The following is a 15,341-nucleotide window of genomic DNA, read 5'->3' on the forward strand; positions in this document are numbered from 1 at the left end:
ATTTTGACATCCCAAGACAAGGAGAACAATAGAGATGACCATAGTGTCTTTTGGCTGAAAGAGACTTCTAAAGTGATTTAATCCAAATCTTTTATTTTACATTTACCCAAACTGAACCCTACTGAGGTTAAGTGAGAGGCCCAAGGTCATGCAGCCAGCCTAAAATTTGAATTTGCTGTAGTGGGAAGTGGAGAGCTATTAAAGGTTCGTCAGCAGGGGCGTAGCCCAATGCAAGTGGGATTTTGGGCAAGATGAGTCTGCCAGCTGCCGGCACGAGTCAAAAGAGGCAATACACTGGTGAATCAGTGTGCCTGGCTCCTAGAAAAAGGCCCCGCCGGGAGTTCGCGTGGCTCTGGGACGGCCATGTGCTTCTCTTCTTCCCTAGGCAACCATTTCCTCTTGCATTCCTGTGTCTCAGTGAAAGGCAGTGGTCCTCAAGCCACGCTACCTTCTTCATACCAGGAACTCACACTTGTCTCTGGGAGGAGACCTTTCTGATGGGGGACACCGTGTGGCCCCCACACAGTTCCCTGAGAGTCTCTTCCTGTTGGAGCTCACTAATCATTGCTACTGTCCCCTCCAGCTTTGAGGGTCCATGGTCCCCTTTAAAGGTCTGGCCCGCGGTGGCCATGGAAACGTGGGGGATCTCAGTACAGGAGGAGTCAGGGCTCCGGCTGGCCACTGCCGAGGCATTACTTGTTTACATTCACCACAGAATCCAGGACCCTCTTCTTCAGGTTGTTCCTTCCTGACTCTGGTTCTGCCTCCATTGTCCCTATGAGGAGATTGAGGAAAATACAATCTAAAAGCGAAGTGTTCCATGTCTGAGGTCATAAAGTGAGTCAACAGCAAAACCTCAAGTCCACTTGGAATGTGTTCTCTCCTGGTTGGACTGGCCCCTGGAGCCTCCTTCCCTCTCTGAGGGCACAGGGGTAGGTGCTGGATGTTGGCTGGACCTCAGGAGATGAAGACAGGAAGGTGTGCTGGTCTCTGCCTGGAACCGAATCTGTAATGGATGGGTGGTGGTGTCTCCCCGTGGTTGTCACCCAGGACATGGAGTGTTTAGGAAATGGCGGTTAGAGATGCTCCACATCACCTAATGTTTCTTGTGATCTTCTCAGACTGGAGGTTGTGTCCACTCAAAGGCTGTGTCAGTGTGAATGCTTTATCATTCTTTGGCATCCTGATGATAAATCTAGATTGATGGGGAAGGGCAGCTGAAAATACTGGTCTGGTAGATATGGCAACAGAATACATTTCCGTACGCTGGGAACTTGGGTTATAGAACAACACACATAATCATGAGCCTTTTTATAGCCTCCTTTAAAAAGACTTTGGTCCCAAGGAAAGCATACCAGAGAAGCTTAAGGAGAATCGAACTTCCCCACGTGACCTTTTTAATAACTTGTTGAGCAGTCTTTGACACATTTGCTCACCTCCCTGGATCTTAGTTTCCAGAGGTATTAAACGAGACGATTTCAAAGATCTGCCCACCTTGGCCATTCCAGAATTCTAAGACCATCACTCAGAGGTCAGTCTAGCCACCCCAGAAAGGTTCTCTGTCCTCAGTGTCACCTTCCACGGACTGTGGCATGTGACTCCCCAAGTACCATGCTGATGGAGGGACGCTAACATCCCGTGTTCCTCAGAGCACCAGGCATTCAGGTGTTGGAGCAGCAGCCAGGTGTGACTCCTTGTTTCTGGCTCAGCAACCACAGACAGTCACGTGCCACGCCTGCTCACCGGTCGCCGGTCGCCAGCCGCGTACCACAGACCCGGGTGTGAATGGGAATGACATGTTGCATGGGCAACAGATAAAACCCGGACCTGTTGACAGTTCCAAATGGGGACATACCCTGGCATACTGGGACCCTCCTCTTCCCAGCTAACCAGTACAGCTCACTGCCTAGTGGATGGCAGTGCTGGCGGGCGGCCTGGCCCTGCCCTTGGTCTGTGCTCGCTGGTGGAAGTCAGCTAGCCTTTCTGAGCTCATAAAAGTGCCAACAGGGTCCTAAATCCTGCCTCTACCTACTCGTTAGGGTTGCTGTGGGGACATTATGCACTTTTCAAAGAGCCCAAGAATTTCATGTACACTGAAGAGTGGCCTTACTTCCACACGTGTGGGCCTTGACAGTCGGCCTCACTGCCCGGGGCAAGTGCCTTCCCTCTCATCTAGGGAGACAAGTCACCCCTCGCATGTGTATAGCCCACTCCTTCTCACACAGCACTTTCCTCTTCTGTGATCCTCACCACAATCCCAAAAACTAGGCAGAGAAGCCAGTCTTACCCCCATTTTAGAGACGAGGAAGTCAAGGTTCAAAGAGAGCAATGCTTGATCAAGGTCACAAAATGACTATCTTTGCTCAAGGCAGGGATGGGGTGGACAGTTGTGCTCCAGACACGGTATAAGTAGAAAAACAGAAAGGAAATCTATGAATTATGAGAGCGTGTTTTCACTCTATCTACCCCGGGCCAGCTGTTGGGCTAACACACTTTGGGTTTCTTTGAAGACTTGGGGCTCTCAAACTCAGAAGTACATGTACATCATTCAAAGGACTTTTAAAAACTGTGGGTGTCCCGCACACCCAGGCCCCACCCCCAGGCCAGTCAAGTCTGCATTTCTGTGTTGGGGGCCTAGGCAGCAGGCGATAGGTTGAGAATCACTGCTTCAGAAGGCACATCCCTAAGGGAGAATTGTATGTGACTTTCCCGAGCCAAGGCCTGGTGCCCCAGTGTCTCTTTGTCAGTTCCAGAGCCCTAGTGGTAATGGCTGTGTCCCACATGGATGGCTGATCTCAGCGAAGCCTGTTTCTCAGTGTGCACAGATGTCTTTTTCTTTCATTTCCATCAGGGTGGAAAAGTACATGTTTTTTTCCTGTACTGGCCTTATTGAGGTGGGAGTTTTTCAGGGAGTTCTAAGCCTTTCAGAGATCCATGATCTTGAGGTTAAGACAACCTTCCAAAAGGGAAAACATTCCCTTGGGATTCAATGGTTGGGATTCAGTCATGTCACAGGTGTTTTGACAATTTCTTCCACAATGCCTCAGGGCGCTGCAGGAATAGGCAAGACATTTTCTGACCATTGACCTGGTGGGAAGCAGAGAACTGGCGCAAGGGCCCAAGTCACTCCCAGGATTCAGTAAGGACAGGACTAAGAGGTCCTAAGTTTCCATGTGGGTCTTCAGGTCTGGACACTTAATGTTTAGATTCCAAGTACAGCCTCTCTGTGACAGGACAGTTTTCATAGGCAGATTCAGACTAAGTTAAAAATTGTAGCTATATGAAGAAATCCCAGAATAGGAAGGCTGGAAGGGCCTGGAAAATAGACTATGCTAAGTATCTCTCTAATACTGAAATTCTAATAATTCTAAGTACCAATTACTGCACATTTACCACGTGTCAGATACTGTGCTTTGTGTTCACATGAATTTAATCCTTACAGCAACTCCACGAAGCAGGTAGCATCAACCTCATCTTCTAGGTTAGGAAACAGACTCATGGAAAGTGTGACCAGACTGAGGGTGTCCAGGCTCTTCACATCTGCCTGGTGTGTGTGCCACATGGCTGCCATGACCCCCAGCCTCTGCTTGCACCAGTGCCCTGGGTGGCCCATTCTTGTTCAGGTAGCTCTGGCTTTTCAACCAAAGGACAACCTGTGCCCACTGGTCCAGTTCTGGTTTGGGAGTCAAGTGGAACAAAACCAGCCCCTTTGGCATCCAGCCCTTTAGAGGCTGAAGGACGTTCTCGTACACTGTGCCCTGCCCCCTAGCTTCTCTTTTCTGGTTTTCCAAAGTGTGTTTAAATATGATATCTGACTATTTGTTTCAATGTGTCCTACCTGTTCTATGACCTTTTCTCCTCCTTTCTTTCAATTATTTTTTTGGTTTCTGTTCCACCACCACCATTAGCTTGCTGGTGAAATATTTTCTGTTATTTGGGCATTTAAGATTACAACCTGCATCTTCGATTAAAGTCTAATATAAATGAGTACACTTCCCAGATAAAGGGGAAACCTTATAACGGTGTAACTCCATTAACTCCATCCAAATCTGCCCGAAAAGCAATATGTTAGATCTATTTTAAGCTCCACACTACATTATTTTTATTGTTTGTATTGGGGTTGGCAAACTTTTTCTGTAAAGGGCCAAATGGTAAACACTTTAGGTTTTGTGGATCATATATGGTCTCTGTCACATACTTTTTTTTATTTTATCTTTTCCATAACTTTTTAAATATGTAAAAGCATTCTTATCTAGAGAGCCATACAAACACAGGCTGTGGGCCGAGCTGGCCTACGGGCCATAGTTTTCTGGTTTCTCTTTTAAACAGTCAGTACTACTTTGGATTTACCTACATATTTAGTCTTTCTTTTCTTCCTTCTGACATTACCATGCTTCCCTCTGGGGCCATTTTCCTCTTGGAGTTAGGGTTGTGTCCTTCCACTGTCTTCTGATAAGATGGCCATTAATCATAATGTTGGTCTCACGTATGTGAAAAGTTGTTTTTCTTCTGCTGTTTTTGAGAATGTTTTTTCCCCTTGGCTTTAGGACTACACTTAGACACATCAGTTATTATAGCTGATGTGTCTTGGTAAAACTCCGTGTCATTCCTACCTAAAGTCTTTTCCGGCTTCTTTTACCTGTGGCTTAGTAGTTGTCATCAAATGTGGGAAGTTTTCAGCCATTAGCTCTTTAAATATTTTTCTACTTCTTTCTCTCTCTCTGCTTCTCCTGGGACTTATCACCTGTATGTTTGTATGCGTGACAGTAGTCACAGATGTCTGAGGCGCTGCTTATTTTTCTTCAATCTTGTTTTTCCTCTGCATTTTTCAGAAATGTACTTTCTATTGATCTATCTTTACGTTTACAGATTCTTTTTTCTGCCATCTCAGCTCTGTTGCTGAGTCCATCTAGTAAGTCCTTCAGTTATTGTATTTTTCCACACTGGGATTTCCATATAAATATAATATTTATTATAAATATGTACAAAAGAACATATTTATATCTTCTATGTATTGAGTCTTTAGTCTTCATGGTTTTCTACAGTTCTTTGAACATAGTTTCTTTTATTCTTTGAGTGCGTGTGTGTGTGTGTGTCTGTAAGTAAAAGCTGCTTTGAAGACTTTGCCGGCAAAATCCAAAATCTGAACCCACGCAGTTTCCATTCACTGCTGTTTTTCACGAGACTCACTTTTCAGTTTCAAGTCTAGTAACTTTTGGTTGAAAACTGGACATATTTGATAAAATTAGCAATCCTGGATTCTGTTTTATTTTTATGAGGGTTGGTCTATTTTTAGTAACTTGCCTGGACTTAAACTGTGGAATCTGTTTCCTTCATAATGTGTAGCCACTGATGTCTTTGCTCAGTCTTTTTATTCCTTGTGTTTATTTTTTTAACCTGACGTCCTAGGGGGTCATGCCTGGGTTTGCATGGTTTAGTGATCAACCGATGGTTTGGACAGAGGCTGTGCTCAAACACCTAGAGTTTGTAAGGCTGTGTTTATTGGTGTGTGTAGGGGTTGGAAAATAAACACTAAGTTGCAGCCAATTCTCCACTTTCTCTCCACTTTAATTTTACATGAGGCTCTTGCAGGTCTTTTCAGCACATAAGTAGATTTCCAGTGAGCTGGGGATATGTGAAGAGCATACCTGAGTTGCCCCATTAAATATCTGATTGGTTCAGTTCTATCACAAACGGGGAACAAAATATCAGGCTAACAAACCTGAAGATATTATCCATTTGTTCCCACATTAGTCTACCACTTTTCACTGTCTATTGTCCTCTCTCTCTCTCTCTCTCTCTCTCTCTCTCTCTCTTTCTCTATTTTGTGTTATCTCCTGGTGTTTTTTTTTTTTAATTGAAAGACAGGCGTTATATATGAGAAATTAGAAAGATAATTTCATGTCCTGAATGATGCTATCTGCTTCCATAAAGGCTTTATTTTAATCAGGAATCAGACTGATTGAAAGCTGGACTTCAGTCTTTTTGGAGGCTGGTCTATTTCAAATTTATCCCTACTCCAAGTGTCTGCTTCTTTGAAATCCCAACTGAAGGGCTGGTATATGTGGCCCCTTCCCCTTGATGGGCACTGAACAATAATTTCCACACCTCCATGGAAGTGCCTGAAGCTCTGCATAGCATATAAGCCTCCTACCTGCTGATATCTGATGCCCGTGATCTGGCAAATACTTCAAGGGTAAAAACAGCATTAAATGTTGGGGTTACTCTTTTCAGTTCTCTGCTCTCTGGCTCGTGATCCCTCAATTCTTGCTGTCTTTATAACTCTCAACAGATGTGTTCTCTTTCTTTCTCTCTCTCTCTCTCTCTCTCTCTCTCTCTCTCTCTCTCTCTCTCTCTCTCTCACACACACACACACACACACGGAATGCAGAAAAGCATAATAGAATGTCTGCAGAGAGAAAAAAAAAAGGCCCAGAAGATTCTGTAACAGTTGCAAGAAAAGATGTCGGGATCCATTGATTGTCTTCGAAACCAGCCTCTTTTGAGCCCCTTTAAAACCTTTGAGTACTGGAGTCGGTAGATACGAGCTCTCAACTCAGCCACATCTCTTCCACTTTTGCTGCTATAAAATTATACTAATCATGACATCTATCTCCCTAGGTTGTTTTGATGATAAAGCAACAGCACCTTTCATCAAAGTTAACATATTTCAATATATACTTTACGCAGGCACTGGGCTAGATCTCTTGTTTATATTATTCGATTTAAAATTTTAGACTTCTGAGTATATTTGCTGTCATAAAAATCTTTTTTTTTTTTTTTTCAAAACTACTATATATGCCAGGGCACCAAAGGCTTCCTTTGAGGGGCACTGTTTTATTTCTCAGACTTGGAACCTGGAGGACGAGAGGTGCTGAATGGGACATTTCTCAAAAAACCAGGGTGGAGTGGGCTTCTAGCAGCAGTATTCCTCCGTCTGTGAAGGTCCTGGCAAAGCCCAGGGAGGAGTTGTGGCAGCAGCAACCAGCCTGGTAATCTAGAGGTAGATCCCAGCTCCCACCTGGGATCCCCGGGGCACAGGGCTATTGCTGATCAGAGATGCCATTCTCCCCTTTCACCTTGAGGACTACTTTTCTGTTGCAGTCTAGATCCAGCATTGGTTGGCAAATAATGGCCCAGGGGCCAAATCCAGCCTGCTGCCTGTTTTTATATGACATGTGAGCTAAGAATGGTTTTTACAGTTTTAGATTCATTTTTTTTTTACATATGGATATCTAGTTGTTCCAGCACCATTTGTTGAACAGACCATCTTTTTTTTTTTTTTCTTATTGTCTTGCCTTTGTTCTTTTATCAAAAATCAGTTCACTCTATTTATGTGGGTTTTCTGGGCTCTCCATTCTGTTCCATGGATCTATTTGTCTATTCCTTTGCCAATACCACACTGTCTTGATTATTGTAGTTTCATAGTAAGTCTTGAAGTTTGGCAGTGTTGGGCCTCTGACTTTGTTCTTCTCCTTCGATCTTCTCTTGGCTATTCTGGATCTTTTGTCTTTCCATATAAACTTTAAAGCTAGTTTGGTGATATCCACAAAGGTTTTTACCTTTTTTAATAGCTGGGGAAAATAAAAAGAAGATTGTTTCACGACATGTGAAAATTATATGAAATTCTAATTTTGGTCTCCATAAAGTTAATTTGTTTACATGTTGTCTAGGCTGCTTTCACACTACAACTGCGGAGCTGAGTAGTTGCGAAAAAAACCATATGGTCACAACACATATCGACCATCTGGCCCTTTGCAGAAAAAGTTTGCTGACCCCTGGTCTAGATCTTAAGCTGTAACTTACCTGTTGATTATGAGCACAGCTCATCCTTCATCACCATTTCCTAACTGTGTCACCTTTAAAATGCCACTTGACCTTGCTATGCCCTTATCTGTAAGGTGGGGTAACAGTATTTGTCTCATAGAGTTGTTAGGATTAAATGAATTATGTAATGTAAGTACTTAGAATAGTGCTTGGTGCATAGAAGCTGCATGTAAGTGTTGGCTACCATATAGATTTTTTATCCTGGCTTAAAAATACTACAAAATAGTCTCAGATCTCTGCCCTGCTAATTCATCTATCCCACTACTCCCAGAGTGATGATGGTCTTAAAATATGCCGTAATCCTTGTCCCTCCAAAGACCGGTCACCGCTCCCTGTTGCTCATGGAGCAGCCTGGCATGCAGCTCCGCAGGCCAGCGGCTGTGTGTCTCTGTGGCCGTGTCTGCACTCCCCTCCCCTCCCCCGCCCTCCAGTTACAAACCCTGGGCTCCAGCCTTTTCCCGCGCTCTGTGCACACCTCTGCACCTTCCCATCATGTGGCTCTTTCTGCTCAGAAAGCTTTCTTCTGGGAATTTCAAAAGGGTCGCTACGATCTGGGGGCAGGTTCCAGCCATTATTCCTATGACTCCAAAGTGGAAATCAGTGTCTGATCTCACAGTGGGTTTGAACTGGAAACATACCCTTGCTCCTCATGAAACACCGGATACATTCTTTACCCTGCGTGAAAAAATAAAGCTGCAGAAGAAGGCTGGGGTAGAAAAGAAATCAAGCCTCCTCCCCCATGTCAGGATTCCCTGTGGCGTTGCCTAATGTTGTGTGGGGGTTCTTGTGTGGTGTGCCCTGATAAGGAGAGTGTACCTGGGGCAGAGAACTGGGTGGGGAGAAGTCAGAGGAGTGATTACATATCAGTATCATGAATGTATCATGATGCTGTTGACATAAACATCAAGATTACAAAACATGAAAAATGCTAGTCACTGTATAGGAGCTTGCAGGATACAAAATTGCATCCATATTGAGTACAACTGAGTATCAAGTGTCCCTGATGGTGGATACAAGTATGTGAACAAATGAAATCACTTTTGGTTGTAGGGGAGTATGTGAACAAATGAAATCACTTTTGGTTGTAGGGGTGGTGGTACCGCGGGTGATGTTTTTTGGTTTCTTTATTTAGAGTGCTGTTAACGATACTGTACTATTATTTGTATATTAGAAAGGTTAAATGTTTTATGGAAAAAAAAACACTGAGCTGTACAATTAAAACGAGTCTATTTTATTGTATGTAAATTATGTTTTTAAAAAGTAAAAGAAAATGTTTTAAAAGACTGGCCCAAAGTAAGCTGGGATGAGGATGGTGTGTTTGCAGTCTCCCTGCCTCTCTTTTCTCCCCCTTCACGTTCCTTCCGCAAGACCCCTGGAGACAGCCCCTGTCCGGCCATTATACAGTCACGGCTGTTGGGGAGTCCAGGATTAGTTCTTCTCCTAAGCATACATCACCCTTCAAACTATTCTAGAATGTCCTTTGCCTTCCCCAAAGGACAGCAGCTATTTGTTCAACACTACCTTCCTCAAGAGTCCTGCACTTTGCTAAGGAACCAAGACAGGAATCTGTGATGATGTGCCTATGCATGGTCTCAGGTTATTGTAAACTGTGTCCCCTTCTAAATACCACTTTTGCTTTTTAACCTGGGGATTCTGCCTTAATAGGCTGCATTAATGGAAGCACAGTGTTCCAAACAATGGAGGTGATAGTTGGAGGAATGGAATCTAGACTTTCCTAACATAAGGGATGTTACTAAGCTGGGCATACAGGTAGGGTTGGCAGGAAGGCTGTGAAATGTACAAGTCTGGGTGGGAGTTAATTCCAGCTAAATAACCTGAATTGGTTTTGCTTTTTTTTAAGGGACTACCCAGCCCAATTCCTCTCCTGGAGAGAACACATTGGAAAAACAGCTATGGTCAGAGGTAAGAACATTGTCCTCAGGGGAGACACTGGAGAAGGGTTCCTTTTAGTGAGTAAATCCAAGTCATGATACAAGTTGCCAGGTCCCCTCCTGAGGCCTTGAGAGAATGGGCTGCACTGACTGGCACAGCAGAGATGGCACAACTGTGTCTCCTGGAATTTGGGGCCCATCATTCCTGTCGACTGAATGGGTGGTGCCCAGAATGCCCAGAAAGTTATAAATGGGCATGGTATCTCTATGAACCTTGAAGCAGATGCTGGGAGTTATCTGAAGGAATCTGGGTGAGGCCTTCCCAGAATATCCACAAGATAAGAAGAGTTGACAGTAAATGCTTTATCTCTTACTGCAATTAGTACTTGAAGAGAAATTAACTTGTGTATTCTTGTGATAGTGAGATGTGGTCAAGGAACTCATTTACTGCCTGCTGTCTCCTGTTGGAGTATAATAAGTCCTCACTTAATGTCATCAGTAGGTTCTGCGGTGAAATGACCTGTAATGAAACCAGTTTCACTACAGGCTAATTGATACAGGAGAGTTAAGTTCTACAGCATTTCATCAATGTTATAATGAAACGACATTGAATGAAATGACATTATTTGAGGACCTGCTGTATTTCCTCTTCCACTGTCAGTTCGGGGGAGAAAACACGTGGTCTCCCTACCCAAAGCCTTCCATGTGGTTCACAGAAGCAGAGGCTGCTGTGGATTCCCACAATCCTCTGAGGAGGCCCAAGTGGTCTCGAGGACCCAACCTCCTCTGCTCTCAGTGGCCCCTCTGGGCTCAGGACACGCCAGTCGGGTGGAGACAGAAGAGTCTCCAGATTCAAGTTTACCCAATGTCCAGCAGCACACATATACCTGCTTTTGTGTAAATAATCAAATTAAAAGTAGATAATACAAATATAATAAGCATCGGTGGGTTTTTAAAATCTCTTAACTAGGTATATTGGGTCTCTTTTTAATGATTTCTTTTTTGTTGTTGCGGTAAAATGTACATAACAAATTTACCATTTTAAACATTTTTGAGTGTATAATTCAATGGTATTACATTCACGGTGTGCAACCACCATTACTATCCATCTCCAGAAACTTGTCATCATCCCAGGATGATGGTTTTTATTCTCCTTTTTCATCCTCCCTCCTTCTCCATCTCATTGTTTGGAGGCATCCTTACCTGCCACCTGCTAAAAGCGTTGCCAAAAGACACGTTGCCTTTTACTGGGTGAAATGGGTATGGAGTTAGAAGAACATGACTATGGACAATTGTTGCTTCTGGATTTTGAGCCTAGATAGAACAAGTACATAGTCATGTCTACACCAAATATTCAGGACCCGCAATATTTCCATACAAGGCAGTTGATGTTTCTGATGTTTGGTTTCAGTTTCCAGCCCTGAAGAATTTTCCATTGCTATGCAACCCAAAGAAGTCAGGATCCAACATGCCTTCTGAGTCAGGTACGTGACCTCCACGCCATGACCTGGCATCTTCTCTCTGGTGTGGCCAGTAGAGGCTCCAACCCTACTTCTCTTGTACCTTTTGGCCATTCACGACCTCCCTCTTCCTCATGCTTAGTCCCTCACACCTCCTCCTTTCCCCCCTCATTTATTTCTATGAAGGGACAGTGACACACCACTCAGAGATAAAACCAACGTGGCCCCACAGTGGCTTGCCTAGTGAGGGCGGCCTCCAGGAGCGTTCATCTCCAGGTGGTGGACAGTGTCATGGGAGCTGTGGGTTGGAGCCTAGTCACTGGTATGTCTTCCCTGATTCTGTGATGCAGGCAGAGTGGCTACTCTAGATACTCTTTTTCCTATAACGGGCTAGGTTTTCTAACACCTGGATGCTCTGAAAGCTACTCTTGAGCTGGTCATCTCCTCTGGCTTTATTCTATTAAGTGGCCACATTATAGACTGTTCAGTGGCTATATTTGTGTTTGCATTGCACTGGCTTACCAGTGTTTCCAGTTAAGCATGCTATTCTTACTGTTCTTTTGTGTAAGGAGTATAGGTAGAAATTGATCATCTTCTTAGGAAGTGGCTTCTTCAGGAGCCTGGAACATGACCAGGGAGTATGGCAGTGGTTTCTAGAGAGACGTAATTCTAAAAATGCTGGTGGCCGAAGTGGGTCACGGAGGCTTCCTGGTGCATCATTTGCATAGAGCTTGCATCTGATATTTATGGGTGTTCACAGGCTTTGAGTGCTGTTCTCAAGCCAGTGTGATCCTTTGTGTAACCAGGTGGTTTCTATTTTAATTTGTTGCCCTCTTACTTATTAATGGTGGCCCAGAAATGCAAAGCCATGGGATGAAGGGAAGTGAGAGGCAGAAATAATGGAGGGAAGGCCAGGTGAGAGAAGAAAATGAGGACCATGAGTGACCTTCCATGGGACACCTGTTTGGAGATCCTAAGTCCAGTTAACAATACGGCCTCCAGAGAGGAGTAAGCCTCTTTGAGCAGGTTCCTAGGGCTCCCAGCAACTGCTGGTCTTTAGCTCTCCAATCCCATGGCCAACAGACTCAACCTTCACAGCTGTCCTCTGACTGGGGGACATGGGTCTGTCCCTCCCATTAGGTGTCCTTGGCCCACATTGTAGGAATGTAGACCTGACCTTCTTGCCTGTGTTCTTATCTTCACAGTCCACTCTCTGAGACCTTCTGACATTAAATTTGTGGCAGCCATTGGCAATGTCGACACTGTGAGTATTTCATGGAAATGGAGTTGGGAGGCAGGGCTTGGGACTGATGACCCTCTGAATGAGCTCCTGGTAACCAGGCAGAATGTCTCATTTGGGGGAGAGAAAAAAACATTCTCTGAGCTGGAGAAATCCTCAGAACTAGGGGGTTCTGAGTTTGTTTTTCTTTTTTTCTCTAATCAAATGAAAAATGCCTCCATTTATGTTAGGTGATGAAACTATTGGCATTTTTCATTAATACATTAAACCCACCGATAAGTCAAAGATCACAGAGAATTTTTAAAGTAATCTCTTAAACTTTCTATTTATGAGATAACGAAAAAAATGTCCATATCTGCTTGGTAAATTTTTTTTAAAAATCCATCTTTGCTAATACAGTTTGAGTGATATATTTAACATGGTCAGGTAAAGGAGAAAGAAAGCAATAAGAAGAGAAAGATGGAGCAAGAAGGCTGAACAGAAAGACAAACATCTGGAGAGAAGAGGGATAGAAGGCAAAGGGAACGCCAGTGTGATTCCCCAGTCAGCCCTGGCTTCCCACAATCCCCCCTGCCCTGGTCTTAGTAAAGGCCCACAGTCCTGCTGCCCCCTCAAGCCCCAGTGGCCCTCAGCTGGACAGACCACTTATCAGGTGTTCTCTGCTCTGCCCCAGAGCTCTGCTGGACCTTCCGCATCTGAACCAGGACATCCCCTCCCCTCCAGTGTCTTCCTCCCACCTCTGCCTGTCAGTCTCCTTCCCAGTGTCCCTCCCCTGTCTCTGCTTAGGGCTGTGCTCCCTGCAGCCTCAGCTCCTGCCCCTGGGCCCAGCCTCCCACTGCGCTGCAGGCCCCAGCCCACTACCCCATGCACAGTGCCAGCTGTATGTAAAGTACGAGACTCCACATTAGAAAACTGACCATGGGCCCAGTGACATCAGGCAGACAGAGCTTCCCATCCTCGTTTTATTCTGTCTGTGCCCGTGGTGTTAAAGCCATACGAGTGACTATGTGTGTGGATGGGGATGGAGGTTTACTGCTGGGAGAGATAGAAAATGGGAGAGGGGAATAAATGAGAAAAGAGGTTTCATGTCACGGATAGCACATTGCCTTGGCTGAGCTCGTGTGTCCCTGCATGCTGATGGGTACATTCCAGAGCCCAGAATGTGTGACACTCGCTGGAGGACTCGTATTCTTCCACTTTGGGCAGGGACATTCACTGCAGGAAAACCTCCACCCCCGAGTCAGGTTTCTAAAGTTAAACCAATCAATGGCTTCCGCTCTTTGATCCCGGCTCTGGAAGAGCTGCTTATTCATGAATTATTCAGAACCCACAGCTCCCGCCTGTCACTCAACTCATCCTTTCTCCTTCTGTGAGCCTGAGGCCCCTGGCGCTCTTATATAGCTCCAGTCCATGACGGCTTCCCAGCCCCAGAATCATCATCATTACATTGATGGACACCTCAACCTTCAGGATACAACCTGGAAACCCAGCTCCTAGAAGGCTGCCTTCCTCTGTCTGCCCCAGAGCCACTATCATGAACCGGCGTATAAAAAATCAGGCCAGAGAAAAATAATAGAAGACAGTGAATTTAAAAAGGAAAAAGTTCATAATGCTGATGCTTTTCCTGGAGCTTTCTGTAACCAAGGCACAATCACTTACCTGTGACTATAACTAGTACTTGTTTGATTGCTCTGGACTCCCTTTTCCTCATAGATTTTTAAAGAACAGATTTGTAAATGTTCATAAAAATTATTTGCAAACTAACATTTATGATACATGTTCAATATAAGAAAAAAATCAAACAAAACACATCTATATAGTACAAAAAACTGAAGACCCCATTTACACCTCCTATTCCCCTGCTTCAACACACACACACACACACACACACACACACACACGCACACACACGTACACATGTCCGCGAAGTCTGACAAGTTTGCGGACTCATCCTAGAAAAAGTGCTACGTACCTCATTGCTGAATATCACTACGGTCACCTACGAAGTATTCCCTTTGGGAAGCCATGCACCGATGCCCGTTTCTAGTCCACCCTTCAAAGCAATTTTGGAACTCTTTTTCTGGAATGGCCATCAGAGCTGTCATGGTATTATCCTTGATGTCCTGAATGTCATCAAAATGTCTTCCTCTCAATACTTCCTTTATCTTTGGGTAAAGAGAGAAGTCATTGGGGCCAGGTCAGGTGAGTAGGGAGGATGTTCCAATTCAGTTATTTGTTTACTGGCTAAAAACTCCCTCATGGACAGTGCCGTGAGAGCTGGTGCGTTGTCGTGATGCAAGAGCTTCAGGACCATTTTTGGACACACGTTTCTAATGCCAAGATTTTCAGTTAAGATTTTCCTAACTGTTTATCGATGTCTACTTGGTCTGCTGTGCTTCTCACACTCAGCCAACAATTTTGACACACAATTCAACGAAGTTTTGCAATGGTTTTGTCAGTTCTGCTCGTTACTGGCCTCACTGACCTCGCTTCATCAATGACATGTTCTCTCCCTTCAGAAAAACGTTTAATCCATTTGTACACTGCCGTTTTCTTCATGGCATTATCCCCATAAACTTGGACTAACATGTCCCTGATTTCGCTTCCACTCTTGCCAAGTTTAACAAGAAATTTAATGTTTGTTCTTTGCTATAATTCAAGCTCAGACAGTCTCGTGATGCCACACAAAAACATACAACAACAATAATGAACAACACTCAGCAAGACACCGCCACATATCGACACAAACACAGTGAGACACTGATACAGTAAGGTTATGAAAACCTACCGAGCGGTTTGTACAGTGCTGCCAGTGTAAGCACACAGTGGCCAGTTCACGAACTTAAGTGTCAGACTGCGTGTGTGTGTGTGTGTGTGTGTGTGTGTGTGTGTGTGTGTTTTAGGAAGGGAGGAAACGGGAGG

General features: G+C 44.5%; 1 protein-coding gene across 1 annotated transcript in view; it reads left to right on the top strand.

Annotated features, from left to right (window-relative positions):
- The window catches only part of PLB1 (phospholipase B1), a 138,883-nt gene that overhangs the window by 25,480 nt on the left and 98,062 nt on the right, over positions 1–15,341 (top strand). Inside the window, exons 3-5 of the mRNA XM_074331834.1 lie at positions 9,689–9,750; positions 11,131–11,203; positions 12,385–12,443. Of these exons, the coding sequence (XP_074187935.1) occupies positions 9,689–9,750; positions 11,131–11,203; positions 12,385–12,443 (194 nt within the window). The remainder of the gene's footprint in view (positions 1–9,688; positions 9,751–11,130; positions 11,204–12,384; positions 12,444–15,341) is intronic.

This window comes from Rhinolophus sinicus, linkage group LG05, assembly GCF_036562045.2.
Source record: "Rhinolophus sinicus isolate RSC01 linkage group LG05, ASM3656204v1, whole genome shotgun sequence".
NCBI lineage: Eukaryota > Metazoa > Chordata > Mammalia > Chiroptera > Rhinolophidae > Rhinolophus > Rhinolophus sinicus.